Here is a 27,309-nt window from a genome sequence, read left to right as displayed (position 1 = left end):
TTGAGTTGGAATTGGTCATTTATAATCCAGCTCCATTAAATGCATTCTGCTGACTTAAATTCCCTCTGCAGTTTGAATTGGTAGAGTGTTCTTCACTCCCTGCCCTAAAGTGCTGTGTAGAGTTGCTGTGTGCTGTGAGAATAGTTGCTGTGTTTCACCCCAGAGGGAGGTACATTTCAGTATGGCTGAATTAATTGATCTAGGTTTCAATTTAAGTTTGCATAGTGCTTCGGGATCATTTGGGATGGAAGGTGCTATGTAAATGTGAAAAAAAATGATGTATTAAGTCCCAGTTCCAAGTAGGGACCAGAGATGGAACACAGCCCACACGCCTAGCTATTATTAGGCTGATGATGCATCCATTATGGTCAGATAGCTGTAAATTGTAATGACAGGATTTGGTGCTTAGAATCTATGCTGATGGATGCCCTGGCAATACCAATGGTTCATCAAGTCAGAATCATGCTTCTGAGAATGGCCAATACCTGATGCTTCAGTGGGGAAACAAACCTCTCCTCTCCTGCCCTCCCCATCTCTGCTCCCCCATAAAACACACAGCAATTGGTGCAGTACTGTACTGGAGAGGGTAAGAATTTCTTCCCATGCAGAGATCAAATCCCATGCATCAGGACATAAGGTGGTTACCTTATTTGAGACTTCATAACTACAGAGGATATTGCTGGTCATATAGTTATCCAGTCTTTTTAGAAATCAATTCACAATATTTATCTTTGTGTTTGTATTTATTTATGTAGACTAATTTCCTGTTGTGCTTATCAGAATCTCAGCCATTAAAACCACAAATTCTAAACAGCATGTCAAAATGACCATAAAAATGACAGACCTTCTAAAGAAAAAGAGAAAAGAAACCTTCCCAGCCCCAAATCAGGCTCAGTGACCTTCTGTGAAAGTTACTTCCACCATGCAGAATGTTTTCTTTTATTTGTTCATGAGGGAGAGAAATGGCAAAGGGAAAAGATCCTTCCTTCACCCCTTTATTTTTCTATAACCTAGTTTTCTCTATTGATAAAGCCTCAAGAAAAAGTAAGGTGCCACAGTCTTGTGTACGCTTTTTGCTCTGGACTAGGGACATATATTTTAGCTGAAGTAGATTTCTTGACATGGTTCAACTCATTAGATTTTTAACAGTGATGCTAAGTGTACAAGCAAAAGATTTGATTTTTGTAACTAGTTGCTACACACATTCGGATATGCTCTTTCTGCATTATTCACAATACCTACAACTGAGTCTGTAACTTAGGCAACCTGGCACGATATTGAGTAATGTAGTCACTGCCTTGACATTCAAAAAGATGTTTATATCTAGCAAATGCTATTTTTATGTGGGCATTTTGGTTGCTTCAAAGATAAACAGGAAAACTTGCTTGTATGTCATATTTTCCCTGCAATGCCAGATTTTTGTGACATGCATCTGACGAAGTGGGTATTCACCCACGAAAGCTCATGCTCCAAAACGTCTGTTAGTCTATAAGGTGCCACAGGACTCTTTGCTGCTTTTACAGATTTTTGTTTGTTATTTAAATACATAATTGTAAAGCCACAGATCAGTTGCAGTTAAAGTGTATTTAATTGTATGTGAAATTTTTAGCTTGTCAGGAAACCATAACATTAAATGAAAGTTGTTTTGTTTCCTATTTCCTATGCTGATTAATAACAGTTCAATTTTTGAGCCAGACTCTAAATATATAATTAAAGCAGACTAAAGGCCAGATGTTCTCCTCTGCTGCATGAGTGGAGCAGAGGAAAGGGGGAGGGAAGCAGCAGCTCTGTGTCATAGTGTCCTCACCTCCCTGGGAGATCTTTATGTGATCCTGGAGCAGTTGGGGCTTCTGCAAGAGTGTCAGCTGATGGTTAGTATAAGTATTGGGGTGAGACACTCTTTAGCTCTAAATCTTTGCTCAGGAGATAATACTGCATGCCTCCTTCCCTCTCTTCTTCCTGCCAGTGCAGGAAGCTCCTTTTTATGGTTGACTTGCAGAGGAGGAGGAGGCGGCAGGGTCGGGAGCAGTAACTGCACTGCATTCTCCCCTAGCCACACAGTGGATTTTTAGGCTGAAGTCTGTCTTTCTAGGTGCTTATAAAGGGCTCATCAATATCATCTGTCAGATGCACGTGTTTATTGTAAATCTGTAAATCTTCTGCCACAGCTCCTCCTTCACAGAGGGGACAGTGCATAGCCACAGGGCTCAGAGCTAATGGCATGAAGGCTCCTGTGACAATCTTGCTACAGCAGAGGTATGGAAGACAAGACCTGGCAGCAGAAAGGAGGAGCAGGCATGCTGCATAAGTGTCCTGCCATATGGGCGGTTTTAAGGATGCTCTGTCTTCTGGGGTTTCACAAGGACCCTGCCTTCTCTGACGGGCAGCTTTGATGGGAGGATTCAGTAGAAACTCTGGGTGGAATTTTTGAAAGCATTCAGTCATTGACATAAAGTCAATAAGAGGAGAGATGAGCCAATGGCTAAAGTGTTTATACAAATCTCACTCTCTAAACCCAAGGTCCGGGGACCTGTTTCTGCCTTGCCTTGCATCTTGTGTGGTCATTTATACCAGCGCCAAGTAGATGTAATTGCTGGACAATCAGAATTGGTAACATTAACACCCGCTTTGGATTTACTTTCTATGGATGTGAATAACCACACAGGACACAAGGTACTGGGGGATCAGGCTAATGGTGTTTCAGGAGAACTTTTTCTTCTACTAAAAGGTTTATTTTTAGTGGTAGGAAATTAGCCCTCATTTTATTTTCTTGCTTCTAAGGGACTCTTATCCAATGTTGACAACTCATGATTTTAGCATGAGGCATGAAATATTTGATGATTTTCTTGAATCCCCAGCTCATAGAGTCATGTGATTATTTGAGTTTCTTGGCTTACTTTTATATTTTCCTAATGAAACGTTCTAGCTCTTATGGCTGTGGAGAAGAGTTTGATGATGTCTCAAGTGCATGCTAAAGGCCTGAAAGCCAGAAAGCAAATAAGTTTTTTTTTTAAATCTCATGATTTTTTAACATTCGGGGCTGGCAATGCTGTTTGTCACAGAAAATGCAAAGCCAAATACCCCATGCATCTTTTACAAATGATGTTTGCCCTTGCTCCAACTCCTTAGTGCGGTGTTGTTGTTTTTCTGTGCACAAAGGCCAGCCCATGCTATAAGCAGCACGCTCCAGTTTCCAACCACTCAGCCATGTGCAGGGTGTTTGGTTGTAGAACTAGCCTCATGACGCTGTCAGCTTCGTTTGCGCACCGAAAGCGATAGCAATGACAACGAAGTACACATTCAAAGCTAGGCTGGCTCCCTCCCCTGAGCTTCTCCGTCCTTTAGCAGCTCCACGAGCGAGTCTGTCAGTCGCAGCCTGGGGTACCCTGTTTGAGGGAGAAGCGGAGGGCGAGCGCACGCTCGCAGGGGAGGGGCTCTGCAGCAATCTGAGCAGCCGTAGCCCTGCAGCCCGCAGGAAAGCACAGGGGTCAAACGCTGAGCCGTCCCTCTGGCTCCCTGCACCATCGGTGGGAAGGCGCTACGAGGGTGGGGGAGGGAGGAAGGAGCGAAGCCTCGTCTGGGCTCCAGCCTGCTGAGGAGGCAGCAGCAGCCGGCGATGGCTCAGGCTGCAGCGTGAGGGGCGCCCCGCGTGCGGCTGCAGGACGGAGAGGGGCGAGAGGCGGCTCCAGCCATGGCCGAGACGGAGGGCGGCACCGCAGGTAGGAGGAACCGCGTTCCCTTTTGCCTGCAGCGGGGAAGCCCCTGCCGGCCGGGCACGGAGCAGCCCCTCCGCAATGCAGGAAACCTCCCCGGGAATGCGCGTGGGGCTGCGGCTCGCCTCAGCCGCTGCAGCAAGGGGCCGGGCAGGAGTGCGGCTCCGGGGCAGCCGCGTCCCGTCGGGGGGTGCGCTGCATGCGGAGGGCTCCCGGCCGCTGAAGGACATCGGCGGCGGGAGGCGACCCCCGCGCTGCGCGGAGCAGAAACGGCTCTGTGCGGAGCTGGCGCTAGCCCCGACCGCCCCTGTCTGCTGTATCGCCCCGGGCCAGGCCCGCCTCGCCCCGCCCCGCCTCGCCTCGCCTAGGCACAGCGGTGCAGCTGGACCGAGCCCTCCGCGTGGCTTCGCGCAGACGGCCCCGGGACGGTGCGGGGCAGGGCCGCGCTGCTGAGTGCGGGGCGCGCTCCGCTCCCGGCAGGGCGAGGGGATACTGGCCTGGGGCTGGATTGATGCTCACATACGGTCGCGCAGTGCAGCCGAGCGGTTTCCCCCCGGGCGGGGGTGGCCAGGCGTTTCCCGAGCCAGCTGCAGTCCTGCTCCCCCACCGAAGAGACGAGTTTTAGCCTGACATGACCCCCGTAGGGGCTGCTGCTGCTCATCCTCTGCTGTCTGGGAGAGCAATCGGTGCAGCAGGCCGGGAGTAAAAAAAATAAATGGAGATATACCTATTTCATAGAACTGGAAGGGCCCCCGAAAGGTTATTGAGTCCAGCCCCTTGCCTTCACTAGCAGAACCAAGTACTGATTTTGCCCCAGATCCCTAAGTGTTCTCAAGGATTGAACTCACAACCCTGGGTTTAGCAGGCCAATGCTCAAACCACTGAGCTAAAGACCAGATGTCCCAATTTGATAGGGACAGTCCTGATTTTTGGGTCTTTTTCTTATATAGGCTCCTATTACCTCCCACCCCGTCCAGTTTTTTCACACTTGCTGTCTAGTCGCCCTAGACAAGAGGGGGCTGATGGTGGGAGCCAGGTGACAAAACAATGCGGAGAAACGTTATGCCCCTGATCACACATCTCCTCTCTGTCCCCGGGCTGCCCCTTGGAGCCACCACACATACGGCTGGGTGGGGCGCTGCTGGGTCAGAGGCGATCAGACCCCAACAAAGCTGCCAATGCAGCCGTTGTTTCCCAAAGGCTAATACAGCACCCAGCTAGCCCAGGCCTCTCTCCCCGTGTCTCCCACTGGCCAGTCTCCTCTCCCAGGATAGGGTCAGACTCTGGGCAAGGGCACACTTTGTAATTCAAGTCAGGTGCTGCTGCAATTGAAATAAAGGGAAGCGGCATCTTAGACTAATAGAGAGGCAGGCCTGTCAGTGCATCAGTGCCCTGGGGTTTGTGATACAGAATCATCTCCTCTCCCCCACCTTTGGATCACATCATATCTTCAGCATCCTGGAGCAGCCAGATAGCTCCGAATCTAAGGAGTCTCAGAGATGGGAAAAAACTAGAGGCAGTTTTGCACAACCTTGAACATGGGGTTTTGACTTTGTAAAATCAAAAGGAGGAGCTGTTCCGGGTCTCCTTTTATCCAGCTCAGGAGGATTCTAATAAATTGAAAAAAAGAAAGAAAGAAAAAAGGTCCATTTGTAATTACAGTGCATAGGAATAAAACAGTGATTTGGGGTGGGGGGAGGTAGGAACTACAACTGTGTATGCATATGTCTGTGAAGGTGCCAGCACAGTATGGGTATTACCAGAATGCAAATAATAATTATAGGGGAATAAAATATAGCCAGTGTGATGTACTTGCTTCCTCTCCATGTGGGTGCTGCAGAGGTTTGAAAACATTGCAACTTTGAATCCCAGTCTCTGCACAAATGAAATTCTAGATGATGATGTAGAGAGAAATAAAGGGCTAGGTTTATATGGGATTAGCATGTGGTTTAGAGGAGTATATTCCTGAATAAAATAGTTCAACTGCAATGCATCTTAAATGGGAATGTCCGAGAGCATCCATTTTGAAAACTCTAGAACAGAACATTTGTTTGAAAAACTAGTTGAATCTTAAAGATATGTGCTTTGCTCTTTTGTTGCTTTGCTTGCCAAGAGTTGCTGGGAACTCCAATACTCTCCTTCCCCTCATGTAAATTTTTTTTTTTTTTAAATAAAGGCTGTAATGATTTGTCTGTCTGGCTTGATGAAGTTAACTATAATGCTGTTATAGCAGACAGCTGACAAAGGGAAGAGTAGAAAGCAGATTCACTCATCTGTTAGATGACAGTGTATTACATATTTTTACACATAGTTGCAAATCTGGTGTATTGCAATGTTTAAATTAAATGTTCAGAGGAAGAACCTAAGCAGGAAGGATTCCACCATAAGAAGGAATATGATGTAGCAAAGTAATGATTTGTCATACCAGGAATACTTACATCTTTCGTAGTCTATGGAACACTGAAACAGTTGGAGAAAAAGGAATCTGAAAAAAAATACTGCTAAATGAGAGTACGTATATTGGTAGTGTTAGGGCTGCAAAAATTTATAGCAGTGTGGTGTGCTGCAAAAATGACACACACCTATGTAAAATAGCAAAATGCTGTATGCGCCAGCTGTTAATCATTTTTATGGCTACAAGTAGCACAGCACAGCACTGCAGTATTTGCAGTTTGGCCAGCATGAGCGTGACTAATTTTATTCATAGACTCTGTTGTGTTAAAGCTTTAATAATACTATCTTAAAGAAATATAAACCATTGACTCATATTTGAATGACACCAAGTTAGCAGATAAGTTTGTTTTTTGTTTAGTTTGTTTTGTTTTTTAAAAAAACAGTACACAGTGTGATAAGCTTTTAACCTGAATGTCTAGCACATTTTAGCCCCTGAACCAGACCCTGTCCTGTGCTAGGGCGACATTTTGCTTCTCCATGGATGCAAAGTTTCCCTAAAGCCTATCAGGCCCCAGAGGATCTGTCCTACACTGGGTTTATGGAAGATAGGTCCTGTCAAACTAACTTAATTTTTTTTGATGGGGTTACAAGTTTGATTGTTAAAGGTAATAGTGTTGATGTTATATATTTAGACTTTTTGAAGTATTTGACTTAGTACAACATTTTGATTAAAAAACTAGAATGATACAAAATTAACAAGGCACTCATTAAATGGATTAAAAACTGGCTAGCTGATAGGTCTCAATATGTAATTGTAAACGTGGAATCATCATCAAGCAGGTATGTTTCTAATGGGGTCCCTCAGTGATCGGTTCTTGGCCCTACCCTATTAAACATTTTTTTTATCAATGACCTGGAAGAGAATATAAAATCACCACTAGTAAAATCTGTGGATGGCACAAAGATTAGAGAGAAGTAAGTAATGAAGAGGACAAGTCACTATTACAGAGCAATCAGAATCGCTTGGTAAGTTGGGCATGAGCAAACTACATGCATTTGGATACACTAAATATAAATGTATACATCTAGGAATAAAGAAGGTAAGCCATGCTTACAGGATGGGGGACTCTATCCTGGGAATCAGTGACTCTGAAAATCATTTGGGGGTTGTGGTGGATAGTCAGATGAACGAGCTCCCAGTGTGACACTGGCCGGAAGGGCTAATGGTATCCTTGAATGAATAAACAGGGGAATCCTAAATAGGAGTTGAGGTTGTTTTACTTAAATATTTGGCACTGGTGTGATCACTGCTGGAATACTGTGTCCAGTTCTCGTGTCCACAGTTCAAGAAGAATGTTGATAAAATGGAGAAGGTTTGGAGAAGAGCAACAAGAATGATGAAAGGATTTGAAAACATGCCTTATAGTGATAGACTCAAGGAGCTCGACCTGTTTATCTTAAAGAGAAGGTTAAGGGATGACTTGATCCCAGCCTATAAGTACCTTCATGGGGAATAAATATTTGATAATGGGCTCTTCATGGGCAATTTTAAAATCAAGATTGGATTTTTTTTTCCAGATATGCTGTCGTTAAAAAGAATTTTGGTGGGGAAGTTCTATGGCCTGTTATGCAGGAGGTCAGACTAGATGGTTACAATGGTCCCTTCTGGCTTTGGAATCGATGAACATCGGGGCATACTCAGGTGGCATTGAGCTGATGTAACAGCTCCTATTCCCCACACTCTGAGCCAATGTAACTGAGGTGTAGGGATACCTTAGCCACAGTCGCTATCACCAGGAGCTGGCGTGACCTCTTTGGGACATGAACAGTCACTGCATGTTAGAGCAGCCTTTATGCTGCTCAGTTTTACGCAGGAGGACCGGACTGTCGCCTCAGGTGCATCTGGCCCCATAACTAAAAGATGGCATTTGAATCCATTCAGTTCTCTGACAGCGTCATTTTTATTGAAATTAGGATAATACATTTTAGAAGATTTTAATGAAATACATCACCTCCATCATTTTCTGTTGAATGCTTGTTTTGCATGATCACAGATTTCCTCAGTTGAAGTCCTCATGTGACTTGCCAAAGTCAGCTTCTCCTCATTGTTTTGGGCATGTTGGTGTCAACTTTCATTCCTATTATGGGCTTCACCTCTCCTGCTGCATTAGGTTCAGGCTTCTGGTCCTTTCCTTCAAAGCTGTGCACAACGCCTCTCCTGGCCACGTGCCAGATTTTGTCTCCAGTTCCCTATTCCAGGGGTTCTCAATCTTTTTCTTTCTGAGGCCCCTCCCAACGTGCTATAAAAACTCCACAGCCTGCTTGTGCCACAACAACTCTTCCTCTGCATATCCAGTAGATTCAAAGCCAGGGCTGGCCTTAGGGGGTAGCAAGCAGGGCAGTTGCCTGGGGTCCCTGCCACGGGAGGCCCCGCAAAGCGAAGTTGCTTGGGCTTCGGTTTCAGCCCAGGGCGATGGGGCTCGGGTTTTGGCTTCATCCCTGGACCCCCGTGAGTCTAACGCTGGCCCTGCTCTCTGGCTTATTTTGGCCGACCCACTGAAACCTGCTCGCGGCCCCACAATGAGCCCCGGACCCCTGGTTAAGAACCACTGCCCTGTGCCATACCAAGCCTCTCTCACAACCACTCCCTTTGTATCCTTCCCACTGTTTTTCTCATCTTGCACGGTGTTCCCTACTCTCTTCATGTGCACCAAAGAACCCCCCTCTGCTCATTCAAATCCACCCTTAAAACACAGTTTTTCTGCAAAGGCTGGTATCCCGTCCACCTTCATTACTTGTGTCTGGACTCTTCTCACACAGTATGGGCTAAACTCATCACTGACATTACTCTGACTTCAGTGGAGGAACTCCAGGCAGGAAATCAGCCCTGTAGGTGGGATTTCCAAAATGGTGTTAGCCTAACTCTAACAGTGGGAGTTTTACCCTTGACTTCAGTGAGAGGTAGAGTTAGTCTACTATTATTAAGTGTTTTTGAAAATCTCTCTCTGTCTATACTAGATCGTATGTTCTGTAGAACAGGAGCCATGAATATTTGTATGTTTACACTGTGCTAAGGTCACTCTTGGTCTCAATAAATAATCATGGAAAGCATGAATAGAAGAAAGCAGTTTCATGTAAGTGCAGTGTTTCTAGATTAGGAGAGGAAAGATCTTAACTCATTGAGATACTGTTCTGTAAACTGTTAGCAAATTTTGTGAGGAAACTGATGGGCTGTATTCCTTTTTTTTTTTTTAAATGTCAATTTAATTTGACAATTGCCACAAGTTTGCAGGTAAGTACCTCTTTGTTAAATGCTAAGTTTTGACCTATTTGTCTCTTCATAATTATTTTATTTACTTATTTATTAGGCATTTGTATAGCATTCATGAAGTTGTATAGCTTTTCCATCTAACAGCTTCATTTAAGTGTTTGAAGCACTAGGAAAGAATCGAGGTGACTGACTGACACTCAGGTCTGTTCAGCTTGAATTCACCAGCAGGAAAGAGGATGGAGTGTGATGCAGAACTAATAGGAGACAGTTCTAAAGCTCTTAAATATACAGGCCCCAATCCTGGAGTGCACGATGCAGCCACTTTGCACGAGCACATTGGTGCACTCTAAATAATGGGGATATGGCCCTTGGGGGAGACGTGTCACCATCGCATAGGGGAAATCTGAAGTGGTATTGGGCCTCTGTAGCGTTCCAGTGGCTGGCGTCTCTGTGTCCTGGTGACTACCAGCCGCCATAAGTGCTCCTGGGAGCCTTCGTTCTGCTCTACACTGTGTCAGGGCAGCCTCAGGATGGGGGGGAGGGGGGATACAATGGGTACCATTGAGTCTGTGCCTCAGATGTGCTGAGCACTCCTCTGCTGTAGCTGAGGATCAGACCCACAGAGTCTGTTCCTATCAGTTGTGCTCAGAAGAACACATTTTACTCAGTCCCGCTGAAATGAGCTGGACTAGTCACCCGATTAAGATTTATGCTCAAGAGCAAAATCAATGAGTAGATCAGACTCTTACTTTGGTTAATAAGGAATGATATTATGTGTCTTAATGACAAGAATAAGGGCTGATAAATATGCGCATTTGCTATGGTGATGAGTGGCATAGTAATGCATGTATGTAAGACAGAGAAAATAAATGGGAGCTTTTCATTATACCGCAAGGTATTTTTAAAACAGAGAATGCAGTGTTTTAAAAGTAGGATTGCCACAGTGAACTGGTAGTGGTGGATACATAGATATTGTAACAGGAAATTGCTCCCAAGTCAGATTCAGAGGGTTTTTAAAAAATGTTATCACATCACCGAAAAGTAAAATGCAGTCAGTCTAAAAATAGAATGCACTAAAATACTCTTTACAAAATGAATCTAAAGGATAGGAGAGAGAGCTCTCAGCACAGAGGGCCTTTGTTCTCGTCTCCCGAGTAGCACTATTTAGGACTGCATAAGGGTGGGTCAAGGACGTATGAGAATTGCCTTTGGAAGTTGCTGGATCCGATTTTCCTCAGCCTTGCACCCTGTGTACCATTTGGGTCTGGCAGTGTGTTACATTAGCCACTTCACACTCACTGGCCCAGATCCTTGGCTTCGTTATGGCTGATTTGCACTGCTGTGGTGTCACAGCAGCTTGAAAGCCAGTTAACTGAGATTATAACTTTGAGCAACCTTGAGGCTGTGATAAATTACACCAGGTCTAGACTGACTCTCTGCAGCTCCAGGATCCCGCAGCCACAAAAGTGGCTTAGAGCCCTCTGTCCCTCCCCTAGCTCTCCCCCCTGTGCCCCCAGCATTGAGCACAACTTGGTCACTGCAGAGGACCTGACACTTTGCACAGGTGAAAATGACTGTATATAGCCTGCAAGACAGTGAAGAATTGGGACCAAGGCCAGGGAGACAGCTTTATTGGCCCTTTAGAGCCACTGTGACAGCTCAAAGGCTCTGGATTTGGGGCCAGAATCTGATTTCCAGACTATACAAAGCAGAGTTTACCCAACACTACTGGAAATTCCCTACTCACAGCTATAGTTAAAAGAGAATCTTTAACAGTAACACTCCACATGTTAAGGGTGAACTCTGTTCCTTTTCTCCCTTCCATTGTTGCCCACACACACTATTTTTTCCAGCAGCAATTCTCCAAAGACCCAGAAGCAAAGGCCCACAGACTCTAAAACAGTGGTGGGTGACTTGCAGGTCTCATACAGTCTCATAGTAATTGGATTGCGGGCCCCGAGACATCTTGCTGATATTGACCATCCGCAGGCACGGCCCCCTGCAGCTCTCAGTGGCTGTGGTTTGCCGTTTCTGGCCAATGGGAGCTGCAGGTTGCCCACCATTGCTCTAAAGGGTTGCTCTGTATATCTTGGTGAACTTTTAAGTTATTTTAAAATTGCTAGAAGGACCTTTAAAAGGTTTGGGGTTCAGATAAGCACCCAGAACCATACATGCTTATCTGACCATGTGGATGCCATCATCCCACCCATGAAAACCCATATTCCTCCATCCCCAAAGCTCCCTCAATGAACTGTCCTACCTGCAGTTGCCTTTTTGGAAGAGGAAACCTAGAGGCCCACTGTTTATTACCTTTCAGTGGAGGATCAATGTGGGGAAATCTGTACCATGCCCCATGCCCCACAGCATCTTCTGGGAGCATTGCCTGCATTCTCTCACCTTCTGGGGGTTTAGATCATCTATCCCACACTCCCACTCTCTCTGCTGGGGTTTGGACACCACTCACCCACACCCTCTCTCCATTGGAAGATGGGGATGCGTAGAGCATGTCATTCACCTACTCTCTCTCCATTGGGAGGATCTCCAGTTCCTTGTACCATCCAGTACCATCCCTATGCTGCCCTCTCCTTCATGGCCTTATGTCACGTGACACCAGGTATTGGCATCCTTTATCTTGGGAGCGGGTGGAGAATTTGACCTATCCCTGTTCGCTGTAGGGACTGGGCTGATTGTCTGTAACACCAAGTATGATAACTTAAATATCACAATTTCTTTAAAATGTTCTTAATGTCCTATAGTACTGGGTTAGGTGGGAAATGCATTCCTGGTCAATCTGCTAACTGTTTGATCTGTTGGATTTCATCTTAGCTGTCTCCACTCTTAAAGATTTAAATAGCTGTGGTTGTACCAGACAGACTGGCAAATAGCCCCATTTCCCTGTGCCAAATAGATCTAACAAATCTAACACCTCTTTCTTAAGTTTCCATGGATACCTTCGAAGAGCGCACACACTGTAATCAAAACAGTAGGGAGTACAGTTTACAAAAGCTTCCAGTATTGTCCTCATGGAACTGTTACGTTCAAGAAATAGCTCTTTGTAATAGCGCTCCCACTTAGTCAGCTCTGTTCCCCTTATGTTTTTAGGCTTATCAAGTTCTTTGCATCTCCCAACTGTAGAGATGTAACTTTCATCTGCTTAGTCGATAACTTTTGCCTGATTCAAAACTTGATGCCTAATATAGCTAAAGCACTTGGATATTACAGTAATGGCACAATACAGGAACTACATAGGCATGTTTGGGCCTTGTCTACATTACCGCTTAAGTCGATTATAAGCTACGTTGCTCAAGAGTATGAAAAAGCCACCCCCCTGAGTGACATAACTTACATTGACTTGATGTGGTGTTTACACTGCGCTGTGTCGACAGGACACGCTCTCCCACCAACATAGCTTCCACCTCTCAATGAGGTGGATTAATTACGTCAACTGGAGAACGTGCTCCCGTCGACATAGTGCGTCTTCATCCGATGTGCTAAACTGACACCACTGCATCAATCGCAGCAGCGCCAATTTAGCGTGTAGTGAAGACAAGTCCTCGGTTTGTAATATACAACTGCTTGGAGTTGCAACAATTTCATGGAGTATTCTTCCATGTGTCTTAAGGGTCTGCTGTCTTCTGCCACTGCATCATGTTTTCAAATGTAGTCTGGGATCTACAACTATTAATACCACTTGTTACCAAAAAATCCATTTGCTGAAACATTTTCAGTATCATAAACAGGCAATAAAGCTAATATAGGTTAGTTCTTGTTTTTGCTATGAGATATCACTTAGATACTAACCCACTAATCCTAATCTACAGACTCACTGTTGGCTCTGCCAATGAATGTTGAAATTTGACACCATCCTTGTCCTTCTGCAACTGCTGACATTCTCTTATTTCCCCATCTGTGAGCAAATGTAGGACTTTTAGCCTTGTAGAATGTCAAGGGCTTTACTGATAACACTCATTGCCATGTGACCATCTGTTGTTTATTTATTTATTGCTTTTCACAGTCAGACTTTTCCATACTAGCCAGTTCTACTTTTTTTCTATAGTCTTTTTGCTTTTGTCTGGATCCAAGAGCATCTTTGGTATTCCTAAAAACTGTGAAAGGGAAAATGTTTCCGAATATAATGCACATTTAAAGAAGCAAAAGTAACTGAGGTCATTCTGTTTAGCGAATGACAGGAGTTTTTGTGTGAATCTAACAATCATGGTGAAAGCTGAGTAAGTGACTAATCAACCAAAGATAGTAAACAATACATCCAGAGTAGTTTCCTGTTTGTTCACATTAGTTGTATTTTCTATACCAAATCTCTTGCTTAATATGTAATGCCTCAGATCAGGAAGAGCTCTGTGTAGCTCAAAAGCTTGTCTCACCGGCAGAAGAAGTTGGTCCAATAAAATATATTACCTCACTCACCTTGTGTCTCTAATATCTTTGGACCAACATGGCTACAGTAACACTGCATATATTTATCTAGCAGCCCAGGTTTGCATGGCACTTTATAGACATGGAAAAAAACAAGGTATACAGTATGTCCTGAAAAGCTTGCAATCTAAGCCATTTGGATGATATGATGAGAGATGGAATGAGGAGAATGAACATCAGGAAACTGCACTTAGGAGAAGATAGTTTTACACAGAATCTGAATTCTGTTTCTTTGTGTTTTCTATTTACTGGGGGGAAAGAGGAGGTTATTTGTTTTTTATGAAGATGTGGGCAAAGGTAATGCCTGATTGGAGATTATTAGTGCAGGGACGCCAGAAGGAAGTGAGTTTGAGGAAGGAGTTTTCAGGGGGAAAAGGAGGTTGCTTGGTGCGCAGAAAAGGTGCCAGGAATAGGGTACAGTATGACAACAGGTGTGAGTGGGAGATGGCAAAGGAGGAGCGTGATCGTTCTTTTTCATCCAGCCTCCAAGGTATCACTGGGCTGAATTCTGAGTTCCTTCAAGAAGACAAGTTCTCAGAGAGGGTGAAATTCACCTCTGAGCAGCGTGCCAACACAAACCCAGTGGTCCACTTAAACTCTGATTAAGTTAGCTATCTGCACAGGGTTATCACCCATAGCAAATAAATTGAGGTTGTACGAATCCAGAGTTCTTTCTGGTAATAACAGTGTAAAACTGAAAAGATCTTGAGAATACTTGATGAAAGAGCACAGATGTGGCTCCTGGGTTGAGTCATAAAAATGATCCAAAGCAGAGTAGTTATAATAAACAGGAAAAGGCATTGGTTCTGGTGAGACAAATTTTATTTGTAGACGTTTACTTCAACTGTGCAGATATCTTAGCATTTAGAGCACAGTAATAGTGTGTTAAAGGCAATCAGTGATATTGCACAGCAGCATTCTGGCTGATTGATTATTATGAAAAGTTAACAGAAAACCTAGATTTGGAATGGTCATTAGCTGGGGCAGTCTCCATGGAAGTGAAAGGTATTGTACTCTTCAAGAAATAAGGTGGGAAACGTGCTGATGTTTAAAATAAAGGACCTTACCCTATTTTCATTGAAGTTAATAGCAACACTGTCGTTGACTGCGCTGAGAGCAGGAAGTATTTATTTTTTATGCTGAATATGTTCTTTTCATTTATAGATTGAAATGTTTTTAATTTTTGTATTTCTGTTTCTTTTTGATTTTCCTTTTTTTCCTTTCAAAGCATTTTTGTATCTGCACTAAAACCCTCCAGGCTGTAGATTGTACCAGGTTGTTGTGATGCTTTTGTAAGCTCTGACATTTTGCTTTCAATCTTGTATTAAAGGTGAGATAGTATCCCAGCAATACTTTACTTCAGTTTAACCGCATAATACTGTCTGCCTCAATACAGTTTTTGCCAGCTGTGTTGCTTCCCAAACAGCCATGTAGTAAATCCTGCATTTCCTGTTGTGCAAACATCACTGACAATGTGAAATATGCAGACCACCAAGCTTTGCTTCCAGGAAAATTCTCTAGATAGTTAAAATGAGTCTAAAGAGTTTTGAATTGCACTTTGTACTTACTTTACTGTGAGACCCTATGGTCTAGAGGATTAAGCACTGGACTTAGGAGTTTGGGGTGACTGAGGTTCTGTTCCTGGCACCTTCATCGACCTGCTGTGTGATCATTGAACTCTCTGGGCTTCTGCTCTCACTTTTAAGTCTGTTTTGTCTTTGTATATCTGTCTGTTGTTTTTTGGAACAATTTAATTCCATTACCTGATGTCTTTGAATAAGATAGGATGTCTTTCTAAAAATATGCTCTAACTCAGCCCGATATGGGTTTCATGCAGAAGCTACTGGGTCAAATTCTATGGCCTGGGTTATGAAGGAAGTCGCACGAGATGATCATAATGATCCCTTCAGGCTTTAAAATCCACAACATCTATTTAGATTGTAAATTTTTCAGGGCAAGGCTGGTCTCTCATTATATCTTTGTACAGAACCTCTCATAATGGGGCCTCTCAGCTCTAAGGCAATGCTAATAAAAATAATTATTTAAAAATCTTTCTGTGTTTATTCCAGATAAAATCCTAGCAGGAATACAAAGGACATTGTTAAAATTCATATGGAATAAGAAAAGATCAAGAGTGAGTGCAGATACTTTATACAACCCTATTAAACAGGCTGGGCTAATTGTTCAAATATTCTGTGGTACTGTCAAGCCAGCTGATTCAAACCAATAGCGGACTGGGGTTTTTTAACCCAGTCAAACACTGGGCCCTTATTGAATAGGAAATTGGGGCAGTGTAAACATTGCTAGGCTAACATAGATTAATAAAAAATCATGCCATCCAGAAATTGATATACCTATTTAGCAAAGGCTACTCTATGTGTTTGTGATTGAGCTAGAGTTAAGTTCTTTTTCCTCACCAATGACAGCCTTGCAAATAATCCAGATCTTAAACCAAATCATGAACCAGAGAGCTTCAAAGATTGAATACACATGGAATACACCTGGTTAGCTAGCTGTTCAGTAGAGGAACTTTTCTAACTTATTTAGAGATGAAAACTAACTTTAACTGGCCCTCTCTCTCTCCTGGTATCAGTATTTCAAGTCAGGCATTATATATCTCAACTTTTTAGACAGTTAACTTTAATAGACGTTATCGCATCATGTCAATTAGGAAACAAAAAAATGTCACTAATGTATATGAATCTTTGCAAACAACTCTCCTAACAAAAACAATCCAAATATGACACTCTAGGTAAAGGACCAGGACAAATTGCCCCAGAGGAATGGGGTTTGAGCTGGAAAAGAGTACCAGCAACCTCAGTCTATAGCATAATAAAAGAAAATGTCTTTAAGATCCTGTTTTGAGGGGACTTCACACCAGTCAGGTTAAAAGATATATAGAGATTGAATGGGGATAAATGTGGGAGAAATTGTGGTGAAAGAGCAGCTTTTATGCGTATATGGTGGACGTGTCCAGGCATTAGAGAGTGTTGAGAGGCAGTCCATAACCAAATACCACAAATTGTTGGATATTTACCACATGATCCTTTGGTAATCCTTTTAGGGCTCCCTAGCTGAAATGGTCACATAACAGGAAAAAGAATTAATCCTTGCTAGTAGCTGCTCGGCTATTGGAAGCCTCTCACTGAAAAAGAGAAAAATAGCCCAACCATAGAGGAATGTCTCAAAAAATATGGAAGGTTGTGATAATGGAAAAATTAACATGCCAATTACGTATGCAATAGAATAGAGGACAGATAGATACTAAGATATTTGGTTACTTTTTTTTCAACACTCAGACGTAGCACATTCATCTGCAACAAAACACAGCACACCTGTCCTTTTTTTTTAAATAACATTTGATAGATAAGCCTGGTCTAGTATATAGGTGAGTATATAGGGATTTTAGTCAATTTATTAAAATCTCTAGAAATGACATACCGTATTATAGGCATTGTAACGATGCTCACTCTGTAATATGGTAAGAGCTTGTTAAATAGAAAAATCTGATGGGTATATTTCTGGATAGTGTCTCTTTAAACAAAAGCTAACTGTTTTAACAATTGTTTTAATATAGTACGATAGCAGATTGTAATTCTTTATATTGTACCCAGTGGTCTGTAATAATAAATAAATGTTAAGGAAAATACAGTAGTTTACTACATGAATACAATCCTGTATACGCTTCTTAATAATGTAACTAAAATTCTAGAAATGCAAAAATGAAATAGGGAGCAGAATTGATCGTTTTATAAATTCATAAGTGGGTATGAGTGTGGGTAGCAGGCATTTGATATGTATGGCTGCCCCTGCAGAATCATGGTGGGCCCAGCTGACTTTGAGGTTCAAACACTGGGACTCACCACCATAGGAGGGGTTTAGATGTTAAGCAAGGTTTCATTTAGAGGGAATATGTCACAACAACCCATCCCCAGTTCTTTGTGCTATGACCGTACTAAGAGTTCCGGATCAGTGTGAGGCCTGGTCTACACTACGCGTTTAAACCGAATTTAGCAGTGTTATACCGATTTAACCCTGCACCCGTCCACACAATGAGGCCCTTTATATCGATATAAAGGGCTCTTTAAACTGGTTTCTGTACTCCTCACCGACAAGAGGAGTAGCGCTGAAATCGGTATTGCCATGTCGGATTAGGGTTAGTGTGGCCGCAAATCGACGGTATTGGCCTCCGGGTGCTATCCCACAGTGCACCATTGTGACCACTCTGGAAAGCCATCTGAACTCGGATGCACTGGCCAGGTAGACAGGAAAAGCCTCGCGAACTTTTGAATTTCATTTCCTGTTTGCCCAGCGTGGAGCTCTGATCAGCACAGGTGGCGATGCAGTCCCAAATCCAAAAAGAGCTCCAGCATGGACCATACGGGAGATACTGGATCTGATCGCTGTATGGGGAGACACATCTGTTCTATCAGAGCTCCGTTACAGAAGACGAAATGACAAAGCATTTGAAAAAATCTCCAGGCTATGATAGACAAGAGGCCAAGCAGGGACTCAGCACAGTGCTGCATGAGAAGCATAACGGAAAACCAAAGAATCAAATGGACGCTCATGGAGGGAGGGAGGGGGGACTGAGGACTCCAGCTATCCCACAGTCCCCGCAGTCTCCAAAAAGCATTTGCATTCTTGGCTGGGCTCCAAGTGCCTGAAGGGTCAAAAACATTTTCCTGGGTGTTTCAGGATGTATGTCATCAATTTACACCCTTCCCCCCCCCCCGAAAGAAAAGGGGAAAAAATCGTTTCTCGCCTTTTTTTCAATGTCACCCTATGTCTACTGCATGCTGCTGGTGGACGGGGTGCTGCAGCGCTAAATATCAGCATCCTCTCCTCTCCCCTCCCTGGTGGCAGACGGTATAGTGCAGAAGGACTGGTATCCGTCCTCGTCATCAGCCCGTGAGTGCTCCTGGCTGGCCTCGGTGAGGTCGGCCGGGGGCACCTGGGTAAAAATAGGAATGACTCCTGGTCATTCCCAGCAGATGGTACAGAACGGCTGGTAACTGTCCTCATCATAGCAACTGGGGGCTGAGCTCTATCAGTCCCCCCCGTCATGTCTAAAGAAAAGATTCTGTACTGCCTGGACTATCATAGCAGCGGAAGGCTGGTCTCCTCTCCCCCCTACCCTTTAATGTCCTGCCTGGACTATCATAGCAGCTGGAGGCTTCCTCCCCCTTATTTTATCTCACTAAAAAGTCTGTGTTTCTTATTCCTGCATTCTTTATTACTTCATCACACAAATGGGGGGACACTGCCACGGTAGCCCAGGAGGGTTGGGGGAGGAGGGAAGCAACAGGTGGGGTTGTTGCAGGGGCACCCCCTAGAATGGCATGCAGCTCATCATTTCTGTGGGATCTCTGGGGCTCTGACACGGAGCGGCTGTGCTCTCTGGTTCTCTAGTACACTTGCCCCATATTCTAGGCTGGACTGACTCCATTTTTAGACAAAACATAGGAAGGGAATGACCCAGGGTCCCATTTTTGCCTATGCGCCCCCGGCTGACCTCAGCGAGGCCAGCCAGGAGCACCCATGATAGCAGCAGACGGTACAGAACGACTGATAACCGTCATCTCATCGCCAATTTACAATGGCAGACGGTGCAATATGATTGGTAACCGTCTCTGCTATCTTGCAAAGGCAAATGAATGCTGCTGTGTAGCAGTGCAGTACCGCGTCTGTCAGCAGCATCTAGTACACATATGGTGACAGTGACAAAAGGCAAAATGGGCTCCATGATTGCCATGCTATGGCGTCTGCCAGGGCAATCCAGGGAAAAAGGGCGCGAAATGATTGTCTGCCGTTGCTTTCCTGGAGGAAGGATTGAGTGACGACATTTATCCAGAATCACCCGCAACACTGTTTTTGCATTGGGATCTCAACCCAGAATTCCAATGGGCAGGGGAGACTGCGGGAACTATGGGATAGCTACGGGATAGCTACCCACAGTGCAACGCTCCGGAAATCGACACTAGCCTTGGTACATGGACGCACACTGCCGAATTAATGTGCTTAGTGTGGCCGCGTGCACTCGACTTTATACAATCTGTTTTACAAAACCGGTTTATGTAAAATCGGAATAATCCCGTAGTGTAGACATACCCTAAGTTCCTAGTTGTTCACCCTCCATGATTTCAGTACTAGGTTTATAGGCAGGGGTCCTCACAGATCAGGTTCTGGAAGAGTGTGCTACTCCCAAGGCCCTAAGCTTTCTTTATGAAGCATATTTCTAAAAGGACCACAGTAAGAGCATAAACAACTCCATGCTAGTGATCTGATGGAAATCTTGGGGTTCTGTCAGTACCTAATAAAAATGCCATGTTTGTTTATGTTTTTAAGTTGCTTCTTTACATCTCTGTAAGCTGGTGACGTGAGGCACATTCCATGATGCTCCTAAACCTGTTCTGATTGCAGTATATTGTGCTGGTTAGCAGCATGCCCCACCAGCTGAGCAACTGCTTCCGTTTGTCTGGTGAAATTCTTATTTAGAAGCCTTATGCACTTGCAAAAACTTCAGCTTATCTGTTGTCTAAATTTGAGGTTGTGGGGAACCCCCTGCTGAGATTGAATGCATTGTTATGGCATGCTACTTTGCTGTTCAAATGAGCAATTTCCCCGATATATGAAGCAGAAAATCTGTCACTGGTGCCTTACGTATAAAAAAAAATGAGATAAAAGGAGAAAACAAGAAATTGAATCTAATAAAGGAGGAAACAATCTGTGCATTTGGTTAAAATAATTTATACCTAGCATTAGCATCATTTCTATTATCTATGAGTGTAAAATTATCAATCATTTTTTCTTATGGCATTTACAAGCTTACTACCTTGAACTAATCGTCTAGGGGAAAATTCCTAAAAATTTCAGAGATTAAGATAAATGGAATCCCATCATAGTGAAATGATAGTCATCTATCTAGAGTTTCATTTATGGAACACTAGAAGATTGACAAATGGCAAAGAAAGAGAATGACATAGTTATGGGTCCTCTAAAATCTATCTTTATGGAGAGTCCCATAGAATATAATGGACAATTATAGCTTTTTCTCTAGCATTTTATTTATATATTTTTGGTTTGAACTATTCTATATAGTTTAATAGAAAACTATTCTCTAGAAAACTATCATTGTCAAATTCTATAGGATGGTTTAAAAAGCCAGTAGACTGGATATTATTTTCCATTACATTCTGTAGACTATTAAAATAGTTCCTATAGAATCCTTTTATATTTCCATAGGGCTTTCTTAAAGGCAAGCACAATACTCAATCAGGGAGTTAAGGAAGGCACTGGAGAACTCAGGTACAAGAGGATGGTTAATTCTGAACTTCTTAGCCTTTTTCATTTCCTCTTAGAGCCATATTCTTTTTCTGATGTAGCTTTCGTTGGGTGTAGTTTGAAAGACAATGAGCAGCGATTCTGACACTGCGCATATCCTATGGCTAGACCTGTGGTGACTAGCTGTTCTTGTATCAAATACTACAAATAATGACGCTTTTAGTGGGAAGAGTAATACTAGAAACCTCTGCTGCTGTCAACTCCACAAGGTGCTACTAATCCATCCACATGATGCTACTGACCCATCGACGTGATACAGCTGGAGTAGATGGCCCAGCACTGAAATGGCTCCAGTCAGTCCTCTCCAACAGGTCCCAGAGAATGAGAGACACTTCTCCTTTCAAAAAGTCCTCACCTTCAGAATTCTGCAGGGATCCATCCTGTCTCCATTGTCAACATCCACATGAGACCATCTGAAGAGGTGGATGAAGGCCACAAGTTCCACTGACAGTTATATACCAGTTGTACCAAGTTAAGTATCTCACTATCCACAGACGCAGTTAGTGCCATGACAAGGATATCAGAATGCCTACAAGAGATCAGAATGCCTAGAAGAACAGCTGGCTCAAACTGAGGTGATGCTGGTAAAAAGGGGACTATCTAGCTATGACCATGTCTTCCCTGTCCATCCTGCCATTTGTCAAAGAAGTCAATGCCTCAGGGCCATGTTCAGCCCACCATTGAGCCTAGATGATGAGGTATTAGTAGTGGAAAAAGCCTTCTCCTGTGTGCAGCTTGCTAGGTAAATCTTCCTCTAATGCCCAGATGAAGATCTGGGTGTAGTGATCCATGTGTCAGTCACTTTCTGATCAAATTGTTGGAACTTGCTGTGTTTGGGACTGAACAGGGAAACAGTGCAGGGGCTCCAACTTGTGCAGAATGTGGCTGCTCATCTCAGTGGGGTTAGCTGCCCCAGCTCTCTTACGTACTGATCCCTCTGTTGCCTTGGCATAGGGCTTGGTACTGCCTGAACTCCAAAGCCATCAGTGGGTCAGGATCCAGCTACATCAGTGACTACGTCTCCCTTATCTCATCTTTATCTGGCCAGGAGATTGTGAGGGTTTCCTTCAGATGTGGACTTTGCAATTGTCATCTGTACCTTTGTTGCCTAAAGATTAAATAATTGCATTGGACTGCACCTTAAGTCAAGTCTAAAACTGATGCTTGTGCAGACTGGTGCATAACTTATCCAGTGGTTTATCTCTCAGGAGATGCACAACACTAGCGCTCTGTGATATGCATTGGCTGCATATTGCTTTCCAGGTGGAGATTAAGGTGTTTGGTTTTATTTGATAACTGACCTGTATGTCATTCTGCCACTGTTGCAGTCAGCTGAGGCTCTCAAGCTAGATACCCTTCAGGATAAAATACAAAGTAAAGACAAGTTGCTTTTTATATGCATTATGCCTTTAAAGATATAAATATGAATATTAAAAATTTGGCTTCAGTGCATGGGAGAAATAGTCTCCTCTTGTCATGTTCACATCATACATGCAAAGACATTAGATGAAAACATACAATTGCCTTGCTGGAAGCTTGCAATTTAACACTACTTCATTTCTTAGAATTCAGAACACACAAGAACCAAAAACAGAGAGAACCAAAACAGGCTGCTCCCTAAAGCAGAGAAACACAACTCATCCCACCTTATTGTAAGTTGGTTCTTCTTCAGACTGGGTCTGCTAGGCCCAGATCTCACACTTCCCTATAGAGCCCCCTAGCCTGGAAGCAGGACCAGCCTTTAAAGTGAGAGCTTATAATTTTTACAGTTTTCAGTATACCACACTCTTGAGGAGCTGATGCACTGAATTAATATCTGATCAAGTTTCAGGAGATATTAGATGAATTTTTGTATATAAAAATGAGCAAGAATATAAAGTATTCTTTGCACTGGATGAGGAGGGTGGCAGATACCACACATTTATGGCTTTTCTTCTTTTTTCCTCCTTTCTATCCTAATTCTCTTTCCGCAGCTCTTCCATTGTCCGAGGTGTTCTTTTTGAGTCTGTGTATTTTCCCATAGTATACATCTGCTGTTTTGTTCTCCTTGCACGTCTGTGTGTATGCATGTTTACATATGTATACATGTTTATATATGTATGTGTATGTATAGGCATGTGTATATTTTCAAACCATAATGATCAGTAGATAGGCAGCACACAGATACATTTGTTTGCTGATTATAATGTGCACAAGTGTAGTGTACATTGTGTGCTAAAATGTGATTGCCAGAGTTTTTGTATCTGAACAAAAATGCAACCAGCATAGAAAAAATTATTTTGTGGACTAAAGCCATTTCGTTTTGATGACTGTGGGCTAGACACTGCAACTTTAACTCATACAAGTTATGTTGAAGTCAGTGGGACTACTCCCATTGAGGAGAATCTGGCCTTTGGTAGAATATCTAAAAAGCTGAAAATGTATTTTGACTGATCAGCATTTGCTGAGGCACTCTGGTATGAAAGATCTGAATTTGAATACCAGTGTCGTCTTCTCAACTCCTGCATCTGGAAGCTCAAAGGTGGAAGTCCATGCTGCCTGTTAGGTACGTGAAACCTGATTCTCCACCTTGTGTCATCACTTACGTCTCTGCAGTATGTGTCTAAAACAATATAATCCTCATTGGGTAATGTTTTATACTTGCTTTGCGCTGGTGCAAATGACAAACCATGGGGGGAGGCCGGGGTGGGCAAACTACAGCATGCGGGCCAGATCCGGCCCGTCAAGGATCTGGCCCACGGGATTGCCACTCCCGTGGCGCCGTGGGCCCCGCACCACTCCCGGAAGCGGCCGGCATCATGTCCCTGCGGCCCATGAGGGGGGAGAGGGGGGAGGGAGAGGGGCAGAGGGCACCATGCGCTGCCGTCACCTGTGGGTACCTCCCCCTGCAGCTCCCATTGGCTGGGGAACCGCGGCCAATGGGAGCTTCAGGGGAGGTACCCACAGACGAGGGCAGCACGGAGCCCTCCCCCCGCCCAGGGGCTGCAGGGACATGGTGCTGGCTGCTTCTGGGAGCAGTGCGGAGCCAAGGCAGGCAGGCAGGGAGCCACTCCAGGTAAGTGGTGCCGGGCCGGAGCCCGAACCCCTCCTGCACCTCATGCCCCAACGCCCTTCCCTGACCTCCTGCTGATCCTCCCTGCATCCCAACCCCCTGCCACACCTCACACCCCTCCTGCACCCCAATCCCCTTCCCTGAGCCCCCTCGTACAGCCCACACCCCTCCTCTGCCCCAGCCCCTTGCCCTGAGCCCCTTTCTGCTCGCTGCACCCACATCACACAGTCCCTCCCGCACCCCAACCCCCTACCCCAACCCTACATTCATGGCCCTGCATGCAATTTCCCCACCCAGATGTGACCCTCAGGCCAAAAAGTGTGCCCACCCTGATGTAGATTCTCTTTTATAAAAAAAAGTTCAAATTCCTTGAACATTTGGCTTTCTGAGTTTTACCCAGATTTTGAAACAGTGCGGAACAAAATGTGGAAATTACAATAAGAAATAAACGTGCAACTGCAGTAGAGTTAATGAAGTTGGTAGATGTTAAAAGCTTCATGTGAGAAACTCTGGCTTCCAAATCCCTTAACAAAATAACTTTTTGATGTTTCTGGAAACTCAGAAATTGCACTGTTATAATCAAATCAGTTTCAAAATAGATTGAGTTAAATCTGTACAAATCACTTGTGTCAATGTTCTTAACTCATTTGGAGATAGGCTAACACTGATAAAGCTAAATTGATTTCAGCCACTCTGTAATTGAGTTAAAAATGTCCACGCAAGAAGGTTGCACCAATTTAACTAAATTTATTTTTATTTTAAATGTTAATAGTTTGTTTCGGGAACTTGTAGTAGTCCAGATTTCAATCTGGACCTATGACCAGACTCTTGCAACTGCCTTAGGTGAACAATTTTCAAGCTATCAGTGATTAAATATTTGTTTACCATGTATCATTCAGCCACTAGATGTCTGTGTGCTATGTAGTGTGATAAAGGATATGGTCCCTGATAAACAAGGGAGATGAAGCTGGAACTTGAACTATGTGAATGTCTGTTTGCTTGGGTCTATAATTTAACATTTTCTTTTATAAATATCCCATTTAAAAGGACTGTTATTCTATATCTCATGGCACTATCCAGAATAAAGTTTTTTTAATGGAGAAAACACCCCCACCCCCCACACCCCAAGTTCTGGCTTCATTTTTTATTGCCACTTAACCGCATGGCCTGTAATTCTTATTAACCATCTCCTCTTCCTGCTCCCTGTTTCTTTGCAAGAACTCTCAGTCAGGGTTCTGTGGCTACAAAACACATTCCCTTCCTAAGCTTTCACTGTCTTTTCTGCTATTGGGACCAGACTTGTAAAATTATGCCACAATATTTCCCCCAAAAGGACAGTATAAGATTAACATTGTAAAAATAAAATATGCAAACCCCAGTATATTTTAAAACATTTCAGTAGGGTCCTTTTGATAGATGTAATCTTGTGCTACAAAGTTCCTACGCATAATTAATCATTCACTGGTTAGCAAAGCATTTCCGTACTTGTAATGAAACACTTAGCATTAATCCAAAGATGAATGGAGTGTGAGAGGCTAGATTCCTGCAGCCTCTTTCTATAAACACCTTTTCTGGCTCCCAGGTATCATAAATGCATTCATTCATTGGCATGGCAACTCTCTGGTAATATCAGTGCCACTTTGTTATGCCATAACTCAGATTATTAAAGTTTTCCTCGTCATCGCAAACCGCTTGTCAGTAGCATTAGGAAATGTCATCAGATTATTTATACTGTTTGTAAATGTCATAATGAAACTGCTGCCTGCAACAAAATTAGAATGGCTCTTTATGCTGCACTTACACAATAAATAGTAAGTTTTGTCTAAAAGTTCAGTGTGCTATATTAGAGCTGAGTCCTGCAAGGTGGTTCCAGGCTCTGGAATTCTTTCCCTGTCTTGGTTCAGTAAAGCCCAAGGCTCAGTATAAGGTTTCTCTATTTACTCAGGTATTTGCTGGCACGTGGTGCTGGTGGGATGAATCAACGGGGTCATCATAGGGGATTTGATCTGTTTTTGTTTGTGTGTGTTTTTAAACATGCTCAGATGCATTGGTGGGTTTATTTTTGCAGGTTTAAAATGACCAAGGGCCTAATTTTTCAGCAGTCCTGAGCACTTGCAGTTCCCGTTTACTTTAACTGGAGTGGTGGGTGCTTGGCACATCTGTAGATCAGGTCTTTAGAAAGACATTCTGAAGAGCATTCTGTGGCTGAGACTCATGGACAATTGATTTTAAACATTTTGGTAAATGAAAGCATATAAATCAATTTCTCTCTGTTGTATACATTTTCCACTTTCTATTGCAGCCCCCTGTTCACAGCTCAGCATTTTTTATTTATTAGATATTACATTTGTATCTGTGTATATATTCCCCCATTTATATACTTCTTGGACCAAATTATTCCTACTGTAACTACATTGACTTGAATGGAGTTCCATCAAGCATGAATTTGCCCCATGGTGAGTGCATCAAAAGGTTATTTATCGATTGCTCTCTGGGAAACAAAGGAAGCTGTATACTCACACATAGGATTTTCTTTGTTTCACACAAGGCACACACAGTAAGAGCCTGTGATTGAGCATATGAAAATAAGAAAAAATATGCACAGAATGTAGATCACTAAACCAGGAATTTGGACAGGTAAGGATAAAAGGTAGCAACACCGAAAATGTTAGAAACACATAGGCCAACAGCGGAAAAGAATACTTTGTTTCCTACAAAGTCAGCATCCTAAAGACCATTCATGTCAGGGAAAGACTCGCACTGACTGACTTCAAAGGGTATTGGATAAGTCTTGAAGTATCAAAAGACCTTAGGAGGAACATGGGTGCTAATTCCTTCCCACTTTTGCCAGAACATGCCCCTTTCAAGTCTAACACAAACACATACAAGAATGTATTGCAAGATGCACGTTTTGGAACAAGGAGGAATTGATACAGATGAACAAAGTGGCTGATACAATCATCTAATATAGATATATTTTAAGCAGCCTGAGAGGTGCTGTCCTAATCTGAGAGCAGAAATTTGGCCTTTACCCTCTTTGTTCTCTACCAAAAGTGGACTGACATGGTACATTTTTAGCTCTGAGAGTGAGGGTAAGAATA

The 27,309-nt window shown here is 43.4% G+C and overlaps 1 protein-coding gene across 1 annotated transcript in view; it reads left to right on the top strand.

Moving 5' to 3' along the window:
• The first annotated feature begins 3,195 nt into the window (after positions 1–3,195).
• The window catches only part of HSPA12A (heat shock protein family A (Hsp70) member 12A), a 79,333-nt gene continuing 55,219 nt past the window's right edge, over positions 3,196–27,309 (top strand). Inside the window, exon 1 of the mRNA XM_039547763.1 lies at positions 3,196–3,719. Coding sequence (XP_039403697.1) covers positions 3,692–3,719 — 28 coding nt within the window. The 5' untranslated portion in view covers positions 3,196–3,691. The remainder of the gene's footprint in view (positions 3,720–27,309) is intronic.

Source organism: Mauremys reevesii, linkage group 7 (assembly GCF_016161935.1).
Source record: "Mauremys reevesii isolate NIE-2019 linkage group 7, ASM1616193v1, whole genome shotgun sequence".
Taxonomy (NCBI): Eukaryota; Metazoa; Chordata; order Testudines; family Geoemydidae; genus Mauremys; species Mauremys reevesii.
Note: the sequence above shows the minus strand (reverse complement) of the source record. Positions and strands in the feature narration are given on the sequence as shown.